General features: G+C 44.8%; 1 protein-coding gene across 7 annotated transcripts in view; it reads left to right on the top strand.

Moving 5' to 3' along the window:
• The window catches only part of FHOD3 (formin homology 2 domain containing 3), a gene marked incomplete at both ends in the record, with an annotated part of 492,573 nt that extends 474,315 nt beyond the window's left edge, over positions 1-18,258 (top strand). For all 7 annotated transcript variants that reach the window (XM_082852719.1, XM_082852718.1, XM_082852717.1 and 4 more), the window contains 2 exons: positions 6,309-6,470; positions 18,176-18,258. In XM_082852719.1, coding sequence (XP_082708845.1) covers positions 6,309-6,470; positions 18,176-18,258 — 245 coding nt within the window. The remainder of the gene's footprint in view (positions 1-6,308; positions 6,471-18,175) is intronic.
• Positions 18,259-27,908: the final 9,650 nt, after the last annotated feature.

Here is a 27,908-nt window from a genome sequence, read left to right as displayed (position 1 = left end):
ATAGAGACTAATGTTTTTACTCTCAGGCGGGGTACAGAAAAAGTTTGATGACCCTTGGATTAAAACGTTATCCCTTTTTGCTTCTGAAATCCTTGGAGGCAGAGAGGAAACTAAAACTTCAAGATGGTAAAGACAGATAAGAGTTTCCAGGTTTGTTTCATAACCTGGAAGGGACTTTTTGTTTTAATTAAGAATTGAGATGCACTTTGCATCTGAGAATGTTTACCCGTATTTCCCTGGTCTGGTCTGATGCCACGTGAACCTTCCTAAGTTTCCTCGCTGCCTGCAGGATCCAGCCCACTCGATTCATGCTGTTGTTTGAGGTTCCCTGGGGTCTGGTCCCCTCCTGGCTCCCACACTTGGCTTTCACTCAGCCCCACATTGTGGGCAGTGCCCTACTCTGCACACCCTGTGTCTGCCTGAGCCCCTGCCGTTGCTCATCCCGTCCCCTGTCCTCTGCCTGTCCCCTCTTCACCCCCAGAATCCACCTCCTCCGCGTTCTCTGCCTTGCCACGTACTCCTGAGACCCCAGTTTAGGTCTCAGGAACTTAAAAACTTTATAACTAAAGAGGATGAACTCCTGGAGGACCAGCTTTGTCCTCTTGGTGTTTGCTTAGCACACAAGCTAGAAGAAACCATGTATTTATTGCCCGCATTGGAATGTTTTAGTGTGTAAAAGGGGTTCAAGTAGTAATTACAGTGGGAAAATAAATAAAACTGTGCAGTCTGGGTGAACTGGATCATGGGTTACCTTACACGTCACAGAACCTCAGTAACGAATGAGTGTGTGCAGCGCCCATCAGGCCCTTGCTAGGCTCCAGCGAACATCCAGGCTCACGAGATGTTAGAAAGGCAGCCAAGATCTAGAGGGCTGTGATCTGGAGAAACTCCTGAGAAGACCCAACAGTGACTTCTATCTAGCTTTGCTGACTGCCCTTTTTTTTTTTTTAATTTTAATTTTGCTGTTGTCAACTATGTTAAGTATTAAAAAATGATGATAGGAATAACAACTTTAACATAAAAGAAAAAAACAAAGGCAGTTCCAGGTGTTCTTTGGCAGGAAGGGAGTCACGTGGTGCATATGGTTTCTTGTAGCTTCTTGTGAACCAAGGGCCACAAGCTGCTCTAGAGGAGGACTGTTGAAGGGGCTTCCAGGCTGAGTTCTAGATCCGTAAGGTTTACACGGGATTCCCAAGTGGAGCTGCACTTCAGGCTATTTTATAAATGACCAAATGTTTTTCTTATTTCACATGAGTGCAGTGTCACTGAATCTAGTTCCTTCTCCTCTTCTCAACGTTGGACCTTTAACAGGGCTTTTACTCTGTGATATACAGCTTAGACTATGCCGGAAAAAGGGCCGCCTCCACCCACCCTTCCCCAGTGTTATCCTGCCTGAGACACAGATGATATGTAGAAAAGTCATCCCTCCTACTACAGTCTTGATTCCCAGACTATACCCCAAATACATGCAGGTATTATTATTATATCAAAGAATCACAGGTTAGGTTTTCTGGGATTTGGTCTTTCCAAACCCTCTGACTTGTAGGTAGTTTTGGATGTGGAATTAGGGAAAGAAAATAAATTACGATTTGGCAACACAAAGGCAGACTTTTGGTGACCGGCATCAGACAGACACAGCTGTGACAAGCCACAGTCCTGAGCACTTCGTGTGGGACATTCTGATCGTCTGGTTTTCTATGTGGAAAGAAAGGTGCCCTCTTCTTGGCCAGTGCTGTCTATAAAACGCCTCCATTTCTCAGAAAAGCCAAGAAGGGACAGGAGAGAAAGAGTGTGTAAATAAGGCAGAATATAAGAGGAGAGAAGAAAGTGGAGAAGGTCAGAAGTTGAAGAAAATTATAGCATTAAATGCTGAGCAGTAGTGACTGTCAGTCTAGACAAAGTGTAAAACAAGGATAAAAATAAAATAAAGCAGCTTTGCAGTGTTGGGGGGTATGGGGATGGGAATCACTGGTCTCCCAAAAGGCCTAGGACATCCCATGCATGAGTCTGTCTGTGCCTCAGCAGCTCTTGCAGGCTTTGTCTGCTAGGCTAACCGTGGACACCAGGAGATCAAGGGCAGCATTAGTACCTGCGCCACAGTGACCCCAGCCATCAGGAATCTTGAGCCACTGTACCTTGGTGGATGCAAGGGTAGTGCAATGAAAGCCACCTTGGGAGATGGAGTCCAGTATCTGTAATGGAACGTAACATGCTGTGCTAATTTTAAAAGAGAAAATAGAAAATCCTTCCTGACTGGAAAGGACAAAGAGAAAAAGATATTGCTAGGTTTGTACAATATGGGTTCCTTTTCACTAATTGATGAAAGGGATTAGAAAGGAAAGCTATTCAGTTTCTCTGCACATGCAGAGACTTCTGCTTCCAGGTGGCATGTCGTAGGGAGGAACAAGCCACCACTCCTGCTGCCATAACCAGAAACTTTAATAAAATAACAAAAGCTTTCTCTCAAAATCCATCAGGGAACTGTGAAAGGGAAGAGGACTAGACAAACTAGAATTCTAGGTGAGCTGAGAGCACCTCTCTAAGAGCATTTGCCAAGTCTGGGCACAGGCTGAGAATTGGACTTGCCATGCGCAGAGTGACTTTAATAGTAAAGAGAAGCCAGCAGGACTTCTAGTGGTCATGTGAGCTGGCGTAAGAGGTTGGAGCTAGAGGAGCTTCAAATGCAGACAGTTTTCTCCATGAGACATTTGCTAAGTGCTGGGGCAGCATGGGGAGGGGGAGGCTGGGCCAGAAAGGCTGCAGGAAATCTCCTACAGTCTTGAAGTTCTGAGGAAACAAAGACAAGCTAGAGTAAACGCCTTCAACAAATGCATACAGATAGTTAAAGACAGAATATTTAAAGACAGGGGTGGACTGATACTCAATGAAAACTGCTATCTGGCCCCAACCCTGCTCAGTCCTTCACTGTGTCTGCTTAATAGGAAAGGGTAAAGACTGGAGAAAAATGACACCGACTTCAGTCTCTGCATTCTTTTCTACACAAAGTCCAGTGCGTAGTCAAAATTATGAGCCAAGAGAACATGAAAGCATGGCTGACAAGAAGAAAAGTAGAGCAGCAGATCCACAGGTGATCCAGATGGTGAAATTTGCAGTCAAATTTAACCATTTATAAGTGTTAACAAAAATAAAGGAAAATAGAGACAAATTGATAAAAAGGTTGAAATTTATAAAAAAGAATCAAATGGAAATTCTAGAACTGAAAGAAAGAAAGATCTGACATGATTAACTGATATCATGGGTTTAACAGCAGACTGGTCCCAGCAAAAGAGATTCGTGAATTCAAACAACACGGGTTAATAGAAAATGTACAAACTGAAGCATGGTGAGAAAAAATAGAAAAAATGGAACAAAATGTAAGAGATATGTGGGACACAGTCAAATGGTCTAATGTGTCTGTAACTGGAGTACCAGAAAGAAAAGATGGGTAAGAAGAAAAACTAAAGAAACAATGGCTGAGAATTTCCCAAAGGCTCATGATAGATATCAACCCACATATTTAAAACACATAGCAAATCCAAGGAGAGTAAACGCAAAGAAAACCACATCTAGGCATACCATGGGCAAACTACCAAAAACCAAAGATATAAATAAAATCTTTAAAACAGCCAGAGAGAAAAGAATGTACTTTCTAAGGAGCAACAGTAAGAATGATGACTCACTGTTGACAGAAGCTATGGAAGTCAGAAGAAAGTGGAATGGCATCTTTAAATTGCCAAAAAGAGAACTTTCTAAACTAGAAGTCTATACCCAGGGAAATTCTTTCAAAAACAAAGGTAAGAGTTTATTACATTAATATAATATCTATTTGGATATAATTATTTTCCTTTTAGACTATTTCTTTAAGTTAGATTTTTAAGGGAAAAATTAGTTACAGTGTTTTCTTTCAAACTACAGTTTACATATTTTCAAAAGTAAAATTCAAATAAAGTGATATAGTCCTATCATGGTCTATAATGCTTTATCCCCTCCACCATATCTCTATCTATATATATTATATATAATAATTTTATAGACATCTCAGTATATATAAATGCCTGGCTAACACTTGGGAGACCATGGGGAGCCAAATGGCCCCTTGGAGTCTGTAAGTTATGGGCAGTGTTCTCCTGTGGCTGTATGTGAGTGCAGAGGTTCCAGAAAGAGAAGCATATACACGACCAAGAAGAATGGGCATAAATGGTAATCAGGTAGTGACAACAGTAACCAAGGGGAAAGGGGATAAGAAAGCAGAACCAAGAATGAGGTCATGAGAAAATGATGGCATCACAAAACTGAGTCTGACAGTCCTGGACAAATGGCAAGATGTTCCTTGTAAGCATCTCCTGACCCATCACAGTGAAAGCAGATTCCCAGGAATGTATAAGATGAAAGTATAGGTAATTCTCATGGAAAGATCAGATGATGCCTTCATTTCTGGCTCATCAGGAGCAAATTATATTATATTATGAGCAAAGACACTTGATTGAGCTTTGTGTGTTTTGGGAAGGGTAGCTTGGCATTTCAAAATGAGGCACAGGATTATAAATCAGTAGGTAAAAGGGAAAACAGGAAATTGCTGGGCAAAAAGCAATTGCTGTATGGATGGCTCTTCTATGAGGAGGGCCGTGGTTCAGAGGCTCTGCAGAGCCCCAGCCTGAGAGCTGTGCCACTATGAGCCCTCTTGCCTCCAACTTGAACACCTGGACCAGCCTGAGAATGCAGAAAAATTCAGCAATTTCAAATATTCGTTTCTGAGAAGAACATATTTTTAAAGGGTTTTATGATGCTGAAAAAGCTAGTCTTCTGATGGAAGCAAGTAGATCAAACTCCCTTGGGCACAAGCAGAAAAAGTAAAATGTCCTGACTTTGTATATCCCAGTGTTGTAGGTCTGCTCCCACTCATAGCGCAAAATGATTTTTATAAATGACCACAACAAAAACGTTGTCATCAGAAAGCATTGTTGTCCTGTGGCCACAGGTCTCAAATAGTGCAGGTGGTCCAACACTGGAATCCTGGTACTCCTTTTGCAACGTGTTTATTTAATTCAGTCATGTGAACTTTACTAGCAGAAATTATGACTAAATTATAGCATATTACATATTTGCAGTGAACTTTCAACCACAAACATATGTCTATAAAATGTGCAGTCTACTGAACTGTAATCAACTATTCCCAACTATTTCTATCAATATCCAAACACCGAAAGTTTTGAAAAATTAGTATAGAAATATAGAATTCAAAATTTAAGATATATATTTACTAACATTTTTCCACCTGTGGTTTGAGAAAAGCTGACTGTTCTTCCGCTTTAGCTGGACCTTGGACAAGTTCAGGTACCTGTGTTCCATAAACATAAGAGTCTGAGAACACTCACCTGCAGGATTTTGAAGTTGTATGTCTATTACAACGAGAAGTATAGGTAGAGGAAATTCACAATTTTGAGCACACTGTACATCTTTTTTCTTACAGAAGCATATTTCCCATCTTAGAGAAGAGATTTCACAAGGAAGTTGATCAGTCACAAAGGCACAGTTTTTGATGAATTAAAATAGCATTCATTTCTAAGTGTTTCATATGACTTGGGAACCCATGTTTTTGTGGTATTTTCTTCTTGCTGGTCTAGGGGCAGATGCTTTTATACCAGACTTGGACTGTCTTAACATACAGCTATTTATAAACATATTTTTTCTGGTCAGGGAGCAGATGAATGTACCAAAGAAAATGTTGTGGTAACTCCCTTTTCCTGGTAGAAGAGGGCAATCCTGTTACGATTTTTAAAGGCTAGTTAATCCAAAGATAAGCTATATGTTACAAAAGCCATTGATTTTTATTTAACTGAATGAGAAGTTAGGGCTAATTGACATTCGCTAGGCACATACAACCACAGATGGGGAGCTGACTTAACAAATGTCTCTGGACATTTCTGGAAGCACTCTACTGGGTATCTGTGACGTACATAGTGGCACACGGCGTGGGAAGTCTGCCCTTCCACGACCACAGGACCTGGCAGGTGGAGGCACATCCACGACGGTGAGAGATGACAACACAGCTGTGTGACAGGGTAGTATGACCTAAGGGCCCCAGGTATGGATTCATGGGAGGTCAGAATCTGGAGGGTGATGGTCACAGGTCACTGTGGTGCCCCTGCAGTGGGGACGGGGGAACACCCTTAGATCCATCAGGAGGCTCAACCCTGGCTCTGGCCTCTGCTGTGCTCTGTGGCTGACGAGCTTGGCTGCTTCAGGAGCAGTGCTGTGTTTTCCTTCTCTCTGAGTACCTCGTGCTCTCTGGTTGTTTAATTCTTCAGGATCCACTAGTTCGTGGACTATGGGAATGGATGACTCGCCTAATGTCACGGATGATGCAGCTGATGAGATCATGGACCGCATCGTCAAGTCAGCCACCCAAGTGCCCAGTCAGCGAGTGGTGCCGCGGGAGAGGAAGCGCTCCCGGGCCAACCGGAAGTCTCGTAAGTGCCTTGGAGTTGGGATGTGGGACTCTGCCTGCAGGGACCAGCCCTCCAGTTCTGTATGACCCAGGAAGGGCAGGGACTCAGAGGTGGGCTCCGGTGAGTTGTCAGTGGTGCCCCGAGGGCCCACCTGTGCCCATCGGCAAAAGATTTCGTGCTGGACAGTCAGCATTGGCCACTAGGGAGGAGGGATGCTGCAGCCACCTGTCCAGTGTATTTGCTATTTCTGGTCAGGCCTCCCCCAATTCACACTTTGTCCCCAGGAAGGTGTGAAAGGCCCTTAGATGACTCTGATGTGCAGGGGTGGGCACAGTGGGACCCGTTGCCAAGTACTGCCCTGGATGCTTTGCTGAGGCCATATTATTGCCCCTCACCCAGCATCAGGGGCTACTTTCTGGGCTGGAGACTGTTCCCCCAGGGGTTCACTGCTGCTCATGAACATGCTGAAGGTGAAACCAGGTGTGGCAAGCGATTTTTGGTCCTTAGGATGCTTAAAATAGTTCATGTTAGCCTAGGTTCACCAGTTGTGTTTTGTTCCTACCAAACAGAGGATTCAAAGCGACTTATTCGCCCTTGTAGTCTCAGCCTGTTACCTGCCCCTATCCGCCGAATGACGGGTGTGGAGTTGCCTCTGTGGGCACCATGCTGACTCTCACAGGGATGGCTCACTGTAGAGAAGCAGGGTTCTCTGAACCTTTGACACCTGCCTTCATGGCCGTGGCCCTAGTGCGTTTCAGAAGAGACCTCAGCCCCCAAGCTTTGGCCTGGTGCTGGTCACTGAAGGTCAATGCCTAGGACAGGGATTTATGATGTTTTGTAAAGAGGAAATCTGGCTGCCTCCTCATTTCCTGGCTCCCAAAAGTGAAAGGAGGGAGAGTGGCTGTCAGGAGGCAGGAGTTCAGTAAGAACTCATACTCAGAGCCCCCCAGGCGCTACCACCTTTGAGATTCGTACAAGAGGTGACTGAGTTTTGGGCTGCATATTTTGGACGGCTTCGTTCTGTTTGACCCGTTGACATGCTTGTTTCCAGGGTAAAGAACACTAAACCAAATTGCTGCGGACTCTCGGACCCTGCTCCTTTTATATCATTGGCTTTAGATTCTGACAGGAATTTTTCCCCAGAAAAGAAGGTATCACTTGACACTTCCACCAGGGAGAAGCAGAGTTTCTCGAACCACTTGGGGGCTGGGGCTGGGGGATGTGATTCTCATTCAGTGAGATGGGTGGCTGAGAGTCTGTTTTCACCACAATCCTAGATGAGGTCCATCCTGCTGGTACACACTTTGAGTAACTTTTTTTTTTTTTTTAAGACTTTAATTTTATTTATTTATTTTTGCTGTGTTGCGTCTTCGTTTCTGTGCGAGGGCTTTCTCTAGTTGTGGCAAGCGGGGGCCACTCTTCATCGCGGTGCGCAGGCCTCTTACTATCGCGGCCTCTCTTGTTGCGGAGCACAGGCTCCAGATGCGCAGGCTCAGTAGTTGTGGCTCACGGGCCTAGTTGCTCCGCGGCATGTGGGATCCTCCCAGACCGGGGCTCGAACCCGTGTCCCCTGCATTAGCAGGCAGATTCTCAACCACTGTGCCACCAGGGAAGCCCCTGAGTGACTTCTTGAACTGTGGCTCTCAACCATGGCTGCACATTAGAACTTTCTGCAGAGCTTTAAAAATTCCAGGTGTCTGGGCTGTACCCAAGCTGACCACCTGAGAACCTCTGCGGTTGGGCCCTGCCCAGGCCCCTTGGGTGATTAGTGGCCTTAGGAGAAGGACTCTTGTTCCACTCTGTGCGCCCCCTGCCACATTCCCTCTGTTTCTTAAATGGAAAACTATCATTCAGGGGCACTGGCTTTTTACATCTTCAGAAATATGTTTGTGGGCTCCAACATCAATATCTAAGACCTTTACATTTATTTTTTCTGACATTTCACTATTTCCTGGTGCTGCTGTGAATTCTTTGCCATTCTCTTGGTGCTCCCATGTAAGAACTTGGCTAGGGACTTGCTATTTAAAGTTGTTCCTCAGACAGTATGGGCACCTCTTGGAGGCTGGTTAGAAATGCATATTCATGGGGACCTCTCCAGGGCAACTGATTCAGAATCTGCATTTAACAAGATCCCCAGGGGACCCCATGCACGATAACATGGAGGGGGTCAACGGGGTATGAGGCCAGGACTGGAACTGCAGGATCCCCAGGTGTGCACATCTTGGGGAGCAAACTCATCTCCAAAGGGGTGAGGCTGACCCACACTCTCTCCACACTGCATGCTCCAGGCCAGGCCAGAAAAGCACTTGCCTTTTTGCCTGTCTGAAGCGTGTGAAATAGTATTCCTTATGGTTTTAGCTTACTTTTCCCTGCTAGTGTACTAGGAAGGTCGAGCCTCTCGTGATTTGCATCTCTTCTTTTGTGTATGGCTTGTCCATACCATTTGCCTGTTTTTCTCTTGCTCTTTTTCATGAACAGAAATCTCTTTCTTAAATAGCTTTTTAAATGAAACTTATGAGAGGCTTTTTCAGGTGCCTTAAGTAGATTATCTTCAGTATTTGCCCTTTATTGCCCTCCTCTTATTTACTTCAATAAACCAGTAACCAAATGGCAGAAATTTTGCACCAGTTAACGCCTGGCCTTCCTGCAGTGGGCAACCTTAGTGCAAGAGTCTCCACTGGGAGGAGCTGGGAAAAGCATGTGGGGAATCAGACCATGGGAGAGGAGTTGAGAAAGGATGCCAGGTCAGGGAGTGCCCTCCAGAAGGTGGGCAGGGTTGGGTCAGGGACCTCAGAAAAGGAGATTGCCTGACAGGGGCCTGGCCCAGGGTATGTACTCCTCCTATAGGTTACATGTCTGTGTTGGCAAAGAGTGTTGGCCCTGCCCTCTGGTCTGGAGAGAACCAGATTCTTAGAGAGACACAGAATGTCACTGGGAACAATAACACAGTCATAATGAGTTTTCCTCTTCAAGCTGGCCAGAGAGAAATTTTGCCTGTTTTTGTGGTTGACATAAAATAATTTCCTGTGGTATCGTTTCCATTCCAATCTTATGCAAAACAGCCCTATATTCTTTTTATTTAGCCCAACACATTTTGTCCTGTGTTGCAGTTACTACAACAAATACAGCACTGCATGTATGTAAATGTTTACCTGTAGCAGGTTTAATTAATTAGTAATGGCACCATCCACAGAAATGTAAGATGGGGAAAGTTACTTCGATTTCTAATATAAAGGGATGTAAACTCTAGCTTTTCATAAGAAGTTAAAGGAATGAGAAAAAAACAGTTTGCAAAATCGATGTGAAGTGTTGGGCTGGGGCCTCACCCTGAAACGATGCTGCGTTTGATTTGATTGTGTAATGGTGGCCATGTGGCAAGTGGATAAACGAATAACCAGCATATTTGGGCTATACCTCATTTGGCAAAAGACAATAATAGTCCAGCTATTGTAGGAAACCAAACAGAATCCAGCTCATAACCTAGAAATGTATGACCTGCAAGCCCCTCAAGAATCCTCTGAGATGCTTAAAACATCTGCTTTCGTGTTTGATGCTGGTGGCTAGGCCTACATCCACCAAATGTCCTGCTTAAAGCCTGAAATATGCAACCAGTTGGGACGCACCGAGGGCACCGTAATGGACTCGCAGGTTCCCAGGCTCTGCCCCTTCTGTTGTTTTCCCAGCTGGTGCCATGGGGGTCTCCTTAAGTAAAATGTTGTGAATTGTCCAGTTGATTTCTAGCCTGTGAAATGTCAACACAACGCGCCTCATATGCTTCCCCAGATTCTGGCCACGGCTCTCGAGTCGGCTGGTGGAGATGGCCAAGGAGAGCGTTCTCCAAGCTCTTTGTTTTCTTCTTATTTGGGTTTCTCTTTTCATCATACTGGGGCAAGTCCTTTGTCCCGGGGTTACTTGTTCTCTTAGGCCTCCCGGATGTTGGTCTTCCCTAGAAAACCCTGAAGCTGACGGGCATCTGAGATCTCCTTCCCACTGTGATTCTGCAGGACGGGCCTGGGGCCTGGGGAAGAAAAGGATCCCTTGTGTTCTTTTCTGTGGCACCCAACATCGGAAGAGGGTCTCTGCCCAGCTGGCTGTCTGCATGGAGCCATTACCCTGGACTATCACAGAGCAGAGCAGGGATTAGGGACTCATAGTTGGCCTTTTTCTCTTTCCTGCTAGAGAGGCTGAATGCCCCCTCTCCTGTTGAGTTTCTCTTCAAGGGGAGTCTGGGCTCCACCTGTGATGTGACCGTGCAGTTTTGGGCTCAGGGCTATATTTCTTTAAAAATGCAATCACTTCGATGTGACCTACAAATACTCTAACAGTGTCTTAGGAACATAAGAACAGTTTCTCAATGGGAAGGGCCAGAAGCCTGATGCTAGGGGCTGCTAGGAAAGGAACACTGAACTCTGACTCGACTTCAGGCTCTCATCTCACCCCATCTCTTATGAGGCTTCGACATTCCTCTTGAAAGGCATGTGGCATATTCATGTTGATTCGATATAACTAAAATCTTATTTTACAGAATATTGAGGGGTGTTGCCATGCTATCTGTTAAGTAGGATTCCGTGGAGAAGGAGAACGAACGAATCTGAAAAAAAAAAGTATTGAATCTGTTTTAGGGAAAATGGGAGATATGCCTCACAAAATATTAGATTGATCCCTGGAACTGATCAGCACTCAGCTTAGTTTAGTTGTCTCTAATTTTCCAAAGTGGTATTTGAAAATGTTCAGGAATTTTCCCACTAATCCCATTAAGAAAAATTTCCCTGCATGTTATTTACATAGTTCTTCCCTACTTAAAAATTTTATATTCTTTTATAGGGACAATGGGCCAGAGACTTTAAAACGGATGCTCTTAGAATACAGTAAAATAAGATGTTAGTGGAAGGGACCAAAGTTTCTCAATCAAATTTTTGTCTTCTCAACATCATTACTATTTACTCAGCACCTAATTATTCTTCGAGCTCATTAAAGCTGGACTGATTCCTCCTCTAAAGACAGCTAAGGGCAGCCACCCTTGTGTACAGACACATGACAGGAGGATAAATAGAATAAGTCCAAGAGAGAATCCAAATCTTTTCCCTAAACCCAGGTGGAGAGTCACTGCATTTTAGAGGAACAATGTAAGGCTTTGGGAGTACAGTGACCAGAGGGGATGGAGCTGACAGCGGCTCTGAGATTCACTGGGGCTGACCTTAAACCTATGGTGGGTGTCAAGCCCTTGTCACTAGAAAAGGAAGATGGTGAAGTAAGGAAGGCATTTGCAGCCTGGCTCTGCATTGGGAAGGTCTTGGAGGCCGGGCTGGATGGGCACAGGAAAGGGACTGTGAAGGGGTTTCACGGTGGTGGGCTGGGAGGCCTAATTAGAGTCTGTGGACAGGCGAGAGAAATGAGGCCCAGATCAGAGCAGGTGCTATCAGAACAGACTCCAAGTCACCTGGAGACAGGTCCTAAACAAGGGTGTACGGGCCTTGTGCCCAAGCCCAAGGGGGTGGAAGCAGTCCCCTGCTCTAGAGCAGGGTCAGACTGGTAGCCAGGACTCTGATGTGGAAAGAAGCTTAGGTAGAAGCTTTGGGGTTAGACAGGTGGTGCCAGAAGAGCTTGGAAGGGTCTCACTGCCCTGAATGGCTCTCTGGTTGTTGTATTTTCGGACAAATCTCCCTTCCAAACTGGGAACTAGCACTTTGAAAAAGGAGGCTGGCTGTGTGTCCTCCACTGTGTCTGTCTGTATGGCAGGCACCCTTTTTCCCCAGAGTGGAAGTTCAAGAGGAGGGAGGATCAGTAAACAAGAGGAACCTGAGAATTTGCCTTTCCAGCATAAGGGCAAAGTAGAGGGTTCTCGGAAGGGTGCTTTGGAAAGTGCCAAGCACCTTACTGGCAGGGGGTTACAGTAGTTCATTGCCTTTGCTGCCAAGTTCAGGTGGAATCCAGTTCCATGCTTGGGAATTTGCACAGTCATACAGCCGAGGAGACTGTTCCTGTCCAAATGGCTTGGCCTCACTGAGCCTCAGTCTTCTTTGATACAGTGAAGGCGGTCGCGCCAGCCTCCCGGGATGGTTGTGAGGGTTAAGCAGGGCACCTATGACGGGTTCTCAGCACCCTCCTTCCCTTCACACTTCTGTCCAAGGGTCCCAAACATGGTAGGAATGTGAAGCTGCCTGCAAGCGTTTAGGAGCTGCCAGGGAAGTCACCCATGAGCCTGTGCACAGAAACCACACCTGCCCCCTTATCACTTTGCTCCCATCACCCTCCTGGCTCCTCATCCACCATTGTCCACCTCACTTGGCCTGCTGTAATTTGTAGACCAGACCCATCTTCCCCTCTCTTTTTACCCCCAGGACACTGGTGCAATGGCTTGCCCCTGTGCACGGAAGCCTGGATTGTTAGCAATGTATGTGTCTAGTATTGTTGTGACATCCCAGTAAGCACTAAAGAGCTAGACTTCATCTGGAAAGGGGGAAGGCAGTTCTGTCCTGCCCAGGACTTGCAATAGTGCTGAGAACTCTGAGCTCAGAAAGCAATGGAGAGAACTGTTTCATCTTCCACCCAGGCCAGATTCCATCCTCTCCCTGTCCTCCCCAAGAACGTGACTCATAAGAAGCAGTCTGCTTTTGCATTCCAACTGATTGCTTTCTGTTCAGTGCTTACCTAGGAACCAAAGAGATTATTGAGGAGCACTGGGTGTGAACGTAGCCACAGGTGTAGGAGGGAAGTGGGGTAGGGGCACTGCGTAGCCAAGACCGTGGCCAGACCAGTGGCTGCAGAAAGCGCCTGATACCATAATACTGCTGAGAGCCATCTCAGCATGAGTGAACTTAGTTCCGGGTTAGGCAGAATTCGGAGACTTCAGCCCCATCACCACAAAGGCCGTTGCCTTCATGAGCGGCCCCCTTTCCCCGCATCTCACTCAGATGGCAGTGTTCTAAGTCAGGGATCTGGATCTCCTGGGGAGGTTAGAATGCACTGTCGGGGCCTCTCCCAGAGACCTTGGGTCTTTGTGCCCAGGCTGAGTCTAAGAAGTCGAGTTTAAATCAACCAGGTCTGGGAACCTTGGCTTCTTGTCATTGTTATTCCACGTTTTATTTTCTCAGCTTTTGATTTTGAAAGAATTTTAGACTTAACAAAAAGTCACAAAAATAGCACAGAGCGTTGCCTTACATCCTTCGCCCAGCTTCCCGTCATGTTAACACCCTGCACACGGTCGGACAATGCATCAGAAAATTAACTCAGCTGCAGGCTTGACTCAGGTTTCAGCATTTCCCCCCTAATGCCCCCTTTCTGTTCCACGATCCCACCCAGGGTCCCACGTTGCATTGTCGTCCTGTCTCCTTAGTCTCCTCTGATCTGTGGAGGACATTTCATGACCTTGACACTTTTGAAAAGTACCAGTCAGTTAGTTATTTTGTAGAATGCTGTCAATTTGGGAAACCTCTTCTTTTAATGGTTGGGATTTTATGACAGAGGGTGGAAGTAAGAAAAATAACCCAAATGGTTAAATAATTGACGTTGACCAAAAAACCAAAAAAACTCAAACCCATGAAAATCCCACAGAATATCTAACATCGAATCACTAAGAATGATACACCTTAAAACGATTCCCAGTATTTAAGTCCAAAGAGGCAGGACTGGGCCTGCCGTTTTTCTCCAGTCGCAAACAGGTCCCTCCAGGAACAAGGGCTGCACAAATCGACAAGCAGCATTTGAATACCAGTGGGGCCAGTTACCTCCCAATCCCAAGAAGCAAACATGTAAGATATCTTCAAGTTCTGCTATGAGCCCCTGTCATCCTAGACACAGTGCTCTTAGTATACTCGATAGAACAATTTTTAGGATCTTCGGGATTACAAAAACAAAACAAAACAAAACACACACACACAACTTATTTCCAAATTGCTTGACATTATGTGCAAAAAATGAAAAAAAAAAAAAACCTGTCAGTGATCCAAAGGTGAAAGAGCACACATGTGAGTTTCCGTCACATGGAAGTAAAACTCGGTCCATTTGCCATCAACATGAAAGACTGTCAGAACATGTGCTGCCAGGCGCGTCAGGGCACAGTTGTTTCCAGGGTGGGCTCTGATTCAAACGTCCTGGCCCCAGTCCTTCTCTTCCCCTTACTGTGTACGTAGGGGCCAGAGACTCGATCTCTCTATGCCGCTGCTGCTCGTTCCCTGGGGAGATGAGCACAGTTCCCATCTCATAGGGTTTCCACAGATAGGGGATGAGGGAATCCATGGTAGTGCTCAGGAAATGGCAGCCACCACTGCCATTATTCCCAGATGCACATCAGCAAAGAGTTGCCTGGGAGCACTTTGTAGGATCAAAACATTTTTTTTCAATTCAAGGGAGGGGGGAAAGTAAGAGAAAACGAACTTATGATTTTTCCGTGAGCCCCAGACCCCCCTGTGCTGCGTGTTGACAGCAGAGGCACCTCTGTGTCAGACCCCGCTGCTGACATCGTGAGAGCTGTCCCAAGCGCCTGGGGCATCGAGTGGCTGCTGGTGCCGGCAAAGTGCCCCATGCCATCTATGGAAGGAGCGTGAGGCAGACAGGGATAAACATTTCCAGGGCCTGTTCTCTGTTAAGCAGCTGCGGGGCGGGGAGGCTGTCACATGTGACAGGCTGGCGAGCAGCTCTGCTGCAGCCCGGGCATTCAAGTGGGAAGCAGGAAGGGGGAGCAGTGGAGAGGGGCCCAGACGTTATCTTATCAGACGTCAGCCAGCCCTCCCCCCTGCCGCCCTCCCCCCTGCCCCCCGCCTGCCAGCATTTGAGAAGTGCTAGTTGAGAATTCCCTATTTGATGGAAGGCTTGTTCCTGTTGTGCAAGTTCCATATCCTGCCAGCTCCTGCGTGTTGGTCCTCTCATTCTCATATGTCCTCAGCCCTTTTTTGCTTTCTGGAAACTTTCTGCGTGAGAGCCAACTCCTGTGCGGACAGGGTCTGCTGCCCTGCGCCCTTCCCCTCACTCCGTGTTCCTGTCAGCTCCCGGCCTCCTTGGTGGGACACTTGGCTCAAGGTGGAGGCTTATGTAACGTCTATTGAATGAATGAGTTAACTGATGAGCAGGTAGATGGACAGACACCGTAACAGGCCCTTTGCATGCAGGACTGGAATCAGGGTACAAAACTGATTTCAACTGATTACCTTCATTTCACACCTTCTTTCAAGAGTCTTTAACAAGGGAAGGGTTCAAATTCTTAAGGTCCTTTTCAGGGTTAATGTATTTCTGGGAGAATTTATCTGAATTGTCGTGAAGGCCCACAGAAAGTAGGACTCCATAAATGGGGCCGATTTTTCTATGAATACCTGCCTTTCAGGGACGCATCTGGCAAGCAAAGGGACCTTCACTTATACTGGCTTTTCCCCACAGCAGAGGAAAGCCCAGGCTGGAGTGGGCAGGAGGGTCCTCAGGGGTCTCGTGCATCAAAGCTGCGAGTAGACCGTGAGGCTGAGGGCAGCAAGGCTGGTGCAGCACCATTAACCTTTGTTCTGTTCTCTGAGCTGGTCCCAGATAGGCTGGCCCGATGCCCATATCTATTAGCAGATTATTGCCTGTTCCGTAAGGTGCCAGGGTCCTCACTCAAGTATTTACATGAACTGAACCCTATAGTTCTAGGGCTGAAGCAGACATGTGAACAGAACTGTAAGAGGCATCTTTCAATGCCATCAGTTCGTGGAGTCTTCTGTGGTCATTTGGCCACGTGTGTATACCTCAAGGCACAAAGGTGTGGTTCCTAGCCCGTGCCACCTCCTGCTGCTAAGGAAACGTAAGATGCCCTCCTAGTGCAGCATGGACTTATTCAGGCAGAATTTTGGATCTTGGATAAGAGGTCTCAGCAGTCCTTGTCAAGGATGAGAAATATTTCATCTTGTTTTCTGCCATTAAAGTTATTATCTTTCTTTAACAAACACTTGAAGGAGTGTTTAAAGAACATAAAGGGTATTACAAACTAGTATTTTTATTGCCGCCCCATAGAACGAATTCCATTACTCAGTTAAATGCAGTCTGCCTCCAGCCAAGGCTCTGGAGCCAAACATTTTGTCTGGATGAGTTAAATACTCAGTCTGGAGCCCAAGGGGTCCGGGGTTGTGGGAGGGTTAGCCAGTGTAGGAGCAGCTGCGGACGGGTGGCTCTAGGGCCCTGAGCTGGGCTTGAAAATACAGCAGCGTGCGGTGGCATGATCTGAGGGTACCCCTCACCACAGAGCTTTGTGCATCTATAAACCCATGCTTAATGTCTGTGAATCTTCCCTAAGTGTGTCCATTCTTTGAGTTAAAGTGCTGCGCGCACAATAGGTTCTCCATGAAGTATTTGTTGACTGACAGACTGATGGATTGGGTGTTGGCTCCCAGTCAGAGTGCTGACTCCTGGGAGAGAAGAAAGTATTTATTAGTAGATATTAGCCGCTGTTTGTTCTACCAGAGGCCTAGCTCTTTCCGATTCTTTGTCCGTGGGCTAAGTGGGCTTTTGCCCAGGGGAGGCGTCGATTTGGGCGTTGCTGCAGACACACGAGGTGGGACCCTCACCTCTGGGGAGGCCTCAGAGGACACAGGCCCTCTTGTCATAGAGGGGGCATGGGGAATTAGGTCTGGCAAGGAAGGTGGGAAAACACTAAGGGTGAGCTTTACTTTCTCCACATTCTGATCAAGGGCCTTCCCTGAGGATCTCAGGGACTCCAGCTGACTGAGGATTTATGGTAGATGGTAGATCTGTAACACATCTCTTCTGAAAATAGAATACCCAAAACTCTGTATGACTTCCTTACAGAGTAGGCCAAATACAATTTATCAACTAAGGAAAATGTAATTAGGAACCTTTCAAATGAAAGGACCAGTCTTGGAAGGGGCAGCTGCCTCATCATGCAGCCTTATTCAGCCTTTATTTTGACATCGAAATTGATCAACACTAAACAATGGAAAACCCATAATGTCAGGCTAAACATAAGCCAATTCTAAGTCAGTTAAATATGAGTGTGCCTCCAGCTGCCAGTTGTAAACCCCAGGGCGGGGAGGTCACTGGTCCTTCTTGAGCCTTGTGTGTTTCACAGAGAACATCCCCCAAATCCACTCAGAAGTTTGGCAGTTTGCTCCTTGGCATCCAGTCTACGAGGAGTCACTGGTTATTCTCTGTAGAGGCCCTTTGATGAGTTGAGACTAAGACCCTGATGCTCGTGGAGAGCTCATCCCGACAGCTACCCCTTGCGCCGGGTTCCATTAATGCCTTGCTGCGGGGCCTCTACAGAGGTATGTCCCTGTAGATTTGCGGGATTATTTTACCTAATTTGCATCACTGGAATTCGCATTTTCCTATGCTCAGTAATTCCTTTTCCAGCTCTGATCTGCTCCTTATGCTGGGAAAGGCTGAGCTCTCAACATGCCACCTGCATTTTGTAGTTTGCACCATTTCTCAGACACCTCATGAGGGTGGGCCTCTCCTCCCCACCCCTCCTCTTACGAGGTCCCCTATCTGCCTGGCTTTCCAGGTCAGCGCCTGTGTCATCTTCAGGTCAGTCCCTGGCAGCCCCTAGATTTTCCCTGCCCTGGCGACCAGCCAGCCAGGGCACTTCAGCAGGAGTAGGACGGGGCCAAGTGTCCGTGAGCGCTGTGACTCCTCTGGGAGTCCTTCAGGGGAAGGAGGCCTGTGGCCTGACTGCCACGTGCCTGGTTGCTAACACCGCCTTCTCTTCTTGTCCCTTCGCCTCTGGTCTGCCGGCGCCGCTGCAGTGCGGAGGACCCTGAAGAGCGGCCTGACTCCGGAAGAAGCCAGAGCCCTGGGCCTGGTGGGCACCTCAGAGCTGCAGCTGTGACCCCCTGGTGCCCTAAGGTGTGTGCCCGTGCAGAGTGCAAGCTCCTGCTGGAAGGAACCCCTCCGGTGGGAGGTGAGGAGACTCTGACACCCAAAGGTTCTGAAAGGGGTGCCCATGCCTAGGTGTCACCGAGTGACATGCGTAGCCCGCTGTGCGCTGACATGGATCTTGGAGTCCCCTTCACAGACTTTCTTCATCATGTCAGCTGTGTTTCTCTTGTTTCCTTGCCACCTGGCTTAGTAGTTCCAAAGCGTGACACCTTTTCTGTGCAAGGAACAGCCCTTTTAAGGAGCAAATCACTTCTGTCACAGTTACTATGGTCATGAGGCAGTTTGATTAGGTTCACAGACTGGGTCTCTCCCTAACACCAGAATATCCAGATGTAAACTCCGAAATTGTACACAAAAGAAAACACAGGTTGTTTACCAGTTGTGGATTTTAGATGTACTAAATGTTTATACAAATTCAGAAATGTACACCATGTTTCAAATACTAAATAAATAGAGTTTAATGCCATAACTGGAAATTTTCATTCTCCTGGTGCAGGACTTTAAACGGCTCCATAGGCTAGCCCCCTTCTGAATCAGCAAAACCTTTTCTCGGGTTCATCAGAAGGACCGTGGCTCGGAATGGCCTCCAGGCCCTTTGGGTTTCCTTTTTTTTGTTGTGAATTGAGTGAGAAGCACTGACATGTGCTCTTTGTAACTCCAGATTAATTAGGCATCAATCTTTGTGGCAGTACAAGTTAGCAATAACCTCACGTGTATTGCCTTACCCGTGTGCTTTGTTTTTGCTCCTTCGTGATGTAGAAACAAAAATTAGAGTAGCATTTTAAAAATCTGAACTGTTCTGCAACTCATTCACTTGCTTGTTATGTAAAAATTCATTTTCTCAAAAAAATTTACTAAGTCACCAAAACAAAATGAAAATTTAAAGCTTTGCCTGCAGAGAACTTCATTAGTGTTGTCCTTGGCACTCAAGTGCAGGTCATCAGCAGCTCAGGTGTCCAGAGGGCAAGGCGCTGTGAGGAGCTCTCAGCAACCGCAGAGCCACGCTGAGGGGCCTGATGCCCAGGTGGTGGCCAAGCCCTCCACAGAGACCCTCAGCCCAGGGTCACATGGCTCCCTGTGAAGAAACTCTGCCTCTGAAAATAGGGAAGGGTCAACAATTGCAGCAGGTCTTCAATGGGGGCGGTGCCAAAAGATCATCAGGTCACCAATTCTATCTGTGCCTTTTAAAAAATTAATTAATTAATTAATTTTTTGGCTGCGTTGGGTCTTCGTTGCTACACGCGGGCTTTCTCTAGTTGCAGCGAGTGGGGGCTGCTATTCGTTGCGGTGCGTGGGCTTCTCATTGTGGTGGCTTCTCTTGTTGTGGAGCACGGGCTCTAGGCATGCGGACTTCAGTAGTTGTGGCACTCAGGCTCAGTAGTTGTGGCTCGTGGGCTCTAGAGCGCAGGCTCAGTAGTTGTGGCACACGGGCTTAGTTGCTCCGTGGCATGTGGGATCTTCCCGGACCAGGGCTCGAACCTGTGTGCCCTGCATTGGCAGGCAGATTCTTAACCACTATGCCACCAGGGAAGTCCCCTGTGCCTCACTTTCAAAACCTCTGTGACTGTGCATTCCTGAATCTGGGCAAATGTGACTTAGAGACAGGATGCAGTCCTGTAGTCTAAAGAGCTGAAGATAATATATTCACCCCACAGGCTTCTGTGACTGTCCCCCCGCCCATCTTCTGCATCTCCACTATCAGGGAGAGAGGGAGCTCTTTCAAGCGGGCATTTGTCAAATAATACATGATGCATGTGAGCCCCCCAGTCTGGAACCTACAAGAGTTAGGTCTGTATATTCCAGACAATTGAGTTTATTTAATCACTTTATTGAAAAGGGTGCATAGAGTATCAGTGTTTATTTCCTTATGGTTCTAAATAACATATAATATTCTGCATGTGGTTTAGTGGTTTAAGAGAGCCTCGGCACTGAATATGAACATGGAATATCTGTATCACTGGGGATTGTGATGGGCAAACAGAAGGAAGACGCATTTTTTTTTTCACCATTTAGTGAACAAATACTTTGATGCCCTTCCGGGGGCCCCTGGTGTTCTGCTGAGAGTTACTGCTTTAGAATAAAAGGTCACATTTGGAAGGAAGTGACTGAATAAATCTAATGTTAATTTTATTTTAGGGATTAAAAAGTTCTTAGAGGGAGTAAGCTACGTCAACTAATTTCTTGGTTACAGCTAGGTAAAGCGTGTCTCTTTTTATTGGGAATTGGTTTAGTAGTTTTTAGTGAATCTGAAGGATTTTTTTCTATTGCTCACTTCCTCTCTCCTTGTCGCCACTCATTCTGGCTGCCTCTATTAGTGTTTTTAATTCAAGAGGTTAAATTTCTCTAAAAGACTTTTGAGAAGCATTAAAGTGAATGATACTTCACACTTGTAAGATGCTGTTGCTAATTGTGCTGGTCACCACCATATATATTCTTGTGTCTATTTCTTAATCTGGGTTGAAATTACAAAACTGCCGGTAAAGAAAGGCAAATACTTTAAAGATGCCTGGGTTTTGGTTTCTTTGGAGTCTTAAGGTTTTTACTTTCTATTTAAAAAATAACACTGAGGGATCTGGGGATGGAGGGGAGGGTGCACAAAGATATACCATGCTTATGGATTGGAAGAATACTGTTAAAACAACTATACTACTCACGGCAATCTACAGATTCATTGCAATCCCTATCAAAATACCAATGGCATTTTTCACAGCAGTAAAACAAATACTTCTAAAATTTGTATGGAAACACAAAAGACACTGAATAGCTAAAACAATCATGAGAAAGAAGAACAAAGTTGGAAGTATCACACGCCCTGATTTCAAACTATACTGCAAAGCTACAGTCATCCAAACAGTATGGTACTGGCACAAAAACAGACACATAGATCAATGGAACAGAAAAGAGAGCCCAGAAATGCCACACTTATATTGTCATAATTAATCTACAACAAAGGAGGCATGAACATACAATGGGGAAAATATAGCATTTTAAATTAATAGTGTTGGGAAAATTGGACAGCTACATGCAAAATAATCAACCTGGACTACTCTCACACTATGCACAAAAATAAATTCAAAATGGATTAAAGATTTAAATGTAAAACCTGAGACCATAAAACTTCTAGAAGAAAACAGGCAGTATGGTCTTTGACTTTTTTTTTTTTTTTTTTTTTTTGGTGCTCAGGCAAGGGAAACAGAATAAACAAATGGGACTACATCAAACTAAAAAGCTTTTGCACAGGGAGAGAAACTATGAACAAAATGAAAAGACCACCTACTGAGTGTGGGAAGACATTTGCAAACAATATACCTGATAAGTGGTTAATATCCAAAATATCCAAAGAGCTCCTGCAGCTCAACATAAAAAAAAAAAAAAAAAAACCTGATTAAAAAGTGGGCACAGGGGACCTCCATGGTTGTCCAGTGGCTAGGACTCCGTGCTTCCAATGCAGGGGGTGCAGGTTCGATCCCTGGTTGGGGAGCTAAGATCCCACAAGCTGCATGGCACGGCCAATAATAAATAAATAACAGTTTAAAAAAATGGGCAGAGGACCTGAATAGACATTTTTCCAAAGAAGACATACAAATGGTCAATAGGCACCTGAAAAGATGCTCAACATCACTAATCATCAGACAAGTGCAAATCAAAACTACAATGAGATATCATCTCATACCTGTCAGGATAACTATTAAAAAAAAGACAACAGGGGCTTCCCTGGTGGCGCAGTGGTTGAGAGTCCTCCTGCCAATGCAGGGGACACGGGTTAGTGCCCCGGTCTGGGAAGATCCCACATGCCGCAGAGAGGCTGGGCCTGTGAGCCATGGCCGCTGAGCCTGCGCGTCCGGAGCCTGTGCTCCGCAACGGGAGAGGCCACGACAGTGAGAGGCCCGCATACCGCAAAAAAAAAAAAAAAAAAAAAAAAAAAAGATATACCCTAAAAAAGACAACAAATAAGTATTGGGGAGAATGTGGAGAAAAGGGAAACCTTGTTGCTGGGAATGTAAATTGATGTAGCCACTATGGAAAACAGTATATAGGGTCCTCAAAAAATTAGAAGTAGAACTACCATATGATCTAGCAACTCCACTTCTGGGTATTTATCTGAAGAAAACAAAAACACTAATTAGAAAAGATATATGCACCCCTATGTTTATTGCAGCATTACTTACGATAGCTAAAAATATAGAAGCAACCTAAGTTCCCATCAATAGATGAATGAATAAAGAAGATGTGGTATATATATATATATATTCACACACACACACAATAGAATGTTACTCAGCCATAAAAAAAGAATGAAATCTTGCCAATTGTGACAACATGGATGGACCTAAAGGGTATTACGCTAAGTGAAATAAGTTAGACAGAATGACAAATACCATATGATTTTACTTTAATGTGAAATCTATACATGAAAACAAATGAACAAACAAAACAGAAACAGACTCATAGATACAGAGAACAAACAGGTGTTTGCCAGAGGGGAAGGAGTTGGGGGAAGGAGAGAGATAGGTGAGGAAAATTAAGAGGTACAAACTTCCAGTTATAAAATAAATGAGTCACAGGTATGAAATATACAGTGTGGGGAATATAGTCAATAATTACATAATATTTTTGTATGGTGACAGATGGTAACTAGACTTGTGATCATTTTGAAATGTATAGAAATATTGAATCACTATGTTGTACACTAGGAAAAAACTAACATGGTGTTATAGGCCAATTATACTTCAAAACAAACTCTTAGAAGAAGAGATCAGATTTGTGGTTACCAGAGGCAGCAGGTGGGGGGAGGAGGAATTGGATGAAGGCAGTCAAAAGGTACAAACTTCCAGATAAGGTAAATAAGTACTAGGGATGTAACGTACATGATAAATATAATTAACACTGCTATATATTATATATGAAGTTGTTAAGAGAGTAAATCCTACGAATTCTTATCACAAGAAAAAAATACTTTTTTTCTGTTTCTTTAATTTTGCATCTATATGAGAGGATGGATGTTCACTAAACTTACTGTGTAATCATTTCATGATGTATGTAAGTCAAATCATTAGGCTGTATACTTTAAACATGCACAGGGCTATATGTCAATTATATCTAAATAAAACTGGAAGAAAATAAAGATATTCCACAGAGGATTGGCGCAGCACATTAAAGGTATGGCATTAAATCCACCACAAGGTAAGTAGGACACCTTCTGTTCCTCTGTGAGCGGCAGGCTTTCTTGGACGGCGATAGGTCGCTGCAGTACTTGGACTATTCAGTTGGCCTAGCTAAGCAGAGGCCTTGGCTATTGCTCTTTCAGAAAATAGACCAGAAGTCTCATTTTCCTTCAGAGAGACCCTGCCTAGAAATGCTTTTTAACCCTGTGCTGCTTTCTGGGAGGGGGGGTTCCGCAGGGTGACAGCCAGACACTTCTGGGCACAGCAGTGGGCTAGGAAACAGAAGCAGTCACCCCTTCCAAAAAACATTTGAATTGAGTACCCAATGGAAAAATTATATCTTTGTAAACCCCAAGTTTCAAATAAGAATCTAAAATGTTGCTATACAGAAAGAGATGGATGCCTGGGCAAGCATTTGTAGCTGTTCTATCCAGCCTCAGAAAAAAATGGTGTCCTTGATGGTATGCTGATTTAGGTCATTTTGACTGGAGCTCAGCACACAGCAGCTGGTGGTAGACCGGCTACAGAATTAGAGGGATTCAACCAACATCAGAGCGCTTCTTGGCTCAGAACATTAGGCCTAAGATTGGAAGTGACAAGGGAATAAAGGAGTCCATTCCCAGTGTAGACCATCCTCAGATATGCAGTCTCAATGGAAGAAAATGGGCTCTGATCTAGAAGCCCGTCAGTAGGTGGTATAAAAAAACAACTTGTCTATCTAATGGAAAAAGAACTTGTCCTGAAATTTGTAAAGGTTATAGAAGTTTAAACAACTTCCTAAATCAACATCTGTAAATGGAAGTTCACCTTTGGCTTAATTTAAGCTTTATAAGCTTGTGTTTATAGAAGAATGTTGTAAGACTAATTTTTAAATTTGTCTTGTGCTTGATTGAATTTTTCCTATTATTGATATTATAATATTGAAGGTGATTTCCCATGTTTTTAAATGGCCAAAAACATGATTTGTGAGGATGGTAATTAAGGTCACAACAGTCTGTTTTAGAATCACCTGTTTAAAGGAAAACAGTTTTTCTTATTAAGTTGTTCAACAAGCCTATATTCTAGAATCCCAACACTCTGTCTAGAACCTGTGTGGCCATGGTCTAGAGCCACCTATGGGAGCAGGTGTGCCTCAGGAACCACCAGAGATTTAAACAGAGATCCTCAAGTGCAATCTGTATCTCCATCTCTCCCAAGGGATGACCTCATTTAAAGAAAAAACAGTTTAAAAGTATAAAGTTGGGAGCTGGAGCCTTGGTAAAGGTAAGCTGTTTTCCCAGAGGTTTAATCTTGCCCTTAATAGATTGTCCCTCACTGTGCAGCTTTTGCTTGAGGGACGAGGTGTCTGTGTTGGTCTTGAACTATTCTGAGGGCTGTTTGTGTCCCTGCTCCGGTTGCTCTCCGAGGTATTCTTTGCCACTCTTCATGCTGTGAAAAAAGAAAAAGGTAACTGATCTGTAGAGGAAGAGAAAGTGATTTGAGAAATGTGACTTCTTGAGCGATTACTTCTGAACTTGGGAGTGTGTTCTCAGTCAGGCCCACCTGCTTCCTGGGAGGGCAGAGGAGATGAACTGCTTTAAGATGTAGAAAATTTGCACCTTCATTTACCTCAGCTTTCCATGCTGGAGACCGTGCAGAGCCCTAGAGGCTGAGCTGCTCCCGGGCCTTTGGCTACAATGTGGGGCAAAGCCCAGAACCCACACTGGCCACTCTGCAGCCAGAGAAATGGGCCTTTTTCCAAGGTATGCAGTGGCATGCTGACTCATCCCTGGCCTTCCATGTGAGCCAGGGGTTGTAAAAATAAAGGATGAAAGGATGCTGTATCTTACAAAAGTATATTAAATCGAGTAAATGTCCCTGTTCTTTGTTGAATATAGCATGTTATGAAAGGGCTTTGCAGCAGTTATTCTGAGATTTGTTATGTAAAAACAAGGCATGCGTGGTCTAAGACAGGGCTGCCCAATAGAACTGTGATGATGGAAATGTTCTATATGTGCCCTATTCCAATGTGGAAGCCACTAGACATACATGATTACGCAACACTTGAAATGTGACTAGAGAGACGAGCAGAATTTTATTTACGTTTAATGGCTACCTGTGGTTAGTCACTATTGTACAGTACTGGATATCACAGGTCTGAGAGATCACATCTCTTTATGTACTTTGTTGCTGTTTATTCATTTTACAAAAAGGAAGTTTTTATGTGAAATTGTGTATAGAATTGCTTTGGACTGCTGTTCTATCAAGAACTTAAGTACAGTGTCTAAGAAGCTATGTCCATTGCCTGCCTACATTGTGCCCTGAGCCTTGAGAGTTCTTGTCCTCAGTGGAGAATTCTGTGATTGATGTTCACTGCCATCAAATACGCACTCTTCTCTCCCTACATACCCCACCTAGAGGATGCGCACTCTCCTCAGCAGAGTCCACATCAAGGCTGTACGCGTGACCCAGTGATATACGCCATGGCCAAGAACACATCTCCAACAGCTAAATCCACCCTGTAATAAAGCTTTACAAAGCATCACTTAGTTCTTGTATTGCTTTCACCATGGTCCTCACTACTGCATTTCACCCTTATCATCTGGGAGGCCTTCTCTCAATATGGGTTTATCCACGTGAGACGAATTGGTTGCATATTGGCAAACATCCAGTTAGATGGCTGCGTTTATTTGAAGTGCTGCCTCTACCAAGGTGGGTATTGGGCAAGGCCTGGGTGTTGGGTGCTATAGGAAACATAAGGATGTGTGCCCACAAACATCCCACTTCTGAAACCACAAACAGAGGGACATTGTCTGATAAAAGATTTCTGAGTCACAGCCAGTGAGTGGCAAGAGGCAGTCTGGGAGAGACTGTTTGGATGCCAAAACATTGGCATAGCAGCAACATATCACATAACAGGGTCTCCTGAGAGAGGTGGTCTCTGAGCTGCCTTGCCTCTAAAATAAAGCACTGGTTGCATTTTGAGGATTTAAATGAACATTTAAACTAACAGCATTTTCACAACTTTTCTTCTCATTATTTGGTAGTCCGCTCTATCCTGGATTTAAGTATGTGGCAGCTCCTGATTTAGCACAAAATTATGAATTAAGTTTATTAATCTAATATTTCATGTGGTTTCACAATAAGCAGCATAGCTTGCACTGGTAGATTAAGGCCCCCATCTCAACTACCACTGAGGACACAGAGGAAACAAGGCAAGATGATTAAAAGTTAACTGAGTGGTACAGGCATGAAGTGCTCCCCCCTTGAGTGGGCTCTCCTTGTGAGCTCAGCTTCTCAGAAGCTTTGAGGTGGAGGTAGACTGGAGCTGGACCTTGGAAGGAAGTCGTGGCACAACTGGCTAGCACTGGCAGGTAGGAAATTATGGGTATAAAGTCACAGAAGGAGAACCCCACTGGTGTTTAGGAAGCAAAGTGAGAGGATCAGTAGGCAGAGCCAGATGGCTCATGTAGAAAGTTAACGGCTAGAAAGAAAGGTTACAGTCGCGTTACAAAGGAAGAAGGGACTAAACTTTGAGTTCTTACCTGTGTATTTAATCTTCACAGTAACTCCATAATGAAGGCTGATGTGTTAACCAGAGAATGCTTGGTGGGAAAAACAGAATCCAGTCTGCGTTGGCTTAAGCCAAAGGAAATTAATCACAAGATTCCAATTTGGATTGGTACTCTCCCAGTGTCAGTCAACTGTAGTCAAGGAGGCAGAGTTATACTACACAAATATGGCTACCAGGGACCCTATGTATATATACATGGCTACTGTATTGAACAGAAAAAAAGTTAAGAATACATATTGTAATCTCTAGAGCAACTGCTAAAATATAATGCACAGAAGTATAACTTAAAATCAACAGGTAAGTTAAAATGGAGTTATTTAAAAATTAAAATTAAAGGGATAAAGAACAGGGGTATAGATAAAATATGATTGGTCATAAGCTGATAATTGTTGAAACTGGGTGATGGATACATGAGGATTCATTATACTATTCTATCTTCGTAAATGTTTAAAATTCTCCATAATAAAAAGTTTTAAAAATGGATGTATTTCATACAGAAACTAAAAGGTCCCTTGGTTCTTCTGTCCCAGTCATTGTATATGCTTCACTAGATTAAAAACATTTTGAGCTCTTCTGCAATGAAAGCAAAACCACCCAGGCCCATTAAGTAGAAAGTTTCAGAGTCAGTGAACATTACTGTCATCATTGTGGTTGATTAAAAGCCCTGATGCTTGGAATCTTTCCTTGCAATTTTGATTTAGTAGGTCTGGAGTGGGATCTATGCATCTTATTTTCTACACACAATTCCAGTGACACTGATGCATGCCCACCTTTGGGGAGCACAGGAATAACCCATATTCTGTGGATTATCCTATGCAGGCTGCCCCTTGCCATGCCTATCCTTGGCTTGGGTACTTCCCTGCTGTAGGACGCAAGCAGCAT

The sequence above is a fragment of the Leucopleurus acutus genome (genome assembly GCF_964270905.1).
Source record: "Leucopleurus acutus genome assembly, chromosome: 13".
Lineage (NCBI taxonomy): Eukaryota > Metazoa > Chordata > Mammalia > Artiodactyla > Delphinidae > Leucopleurus > Leucopleurus acutus.
The sequence above is the reverse complement of the archived record's forward strand: the minus strand, read 5'-3'. Positions and strand labels throughout refer to the sequence as shown.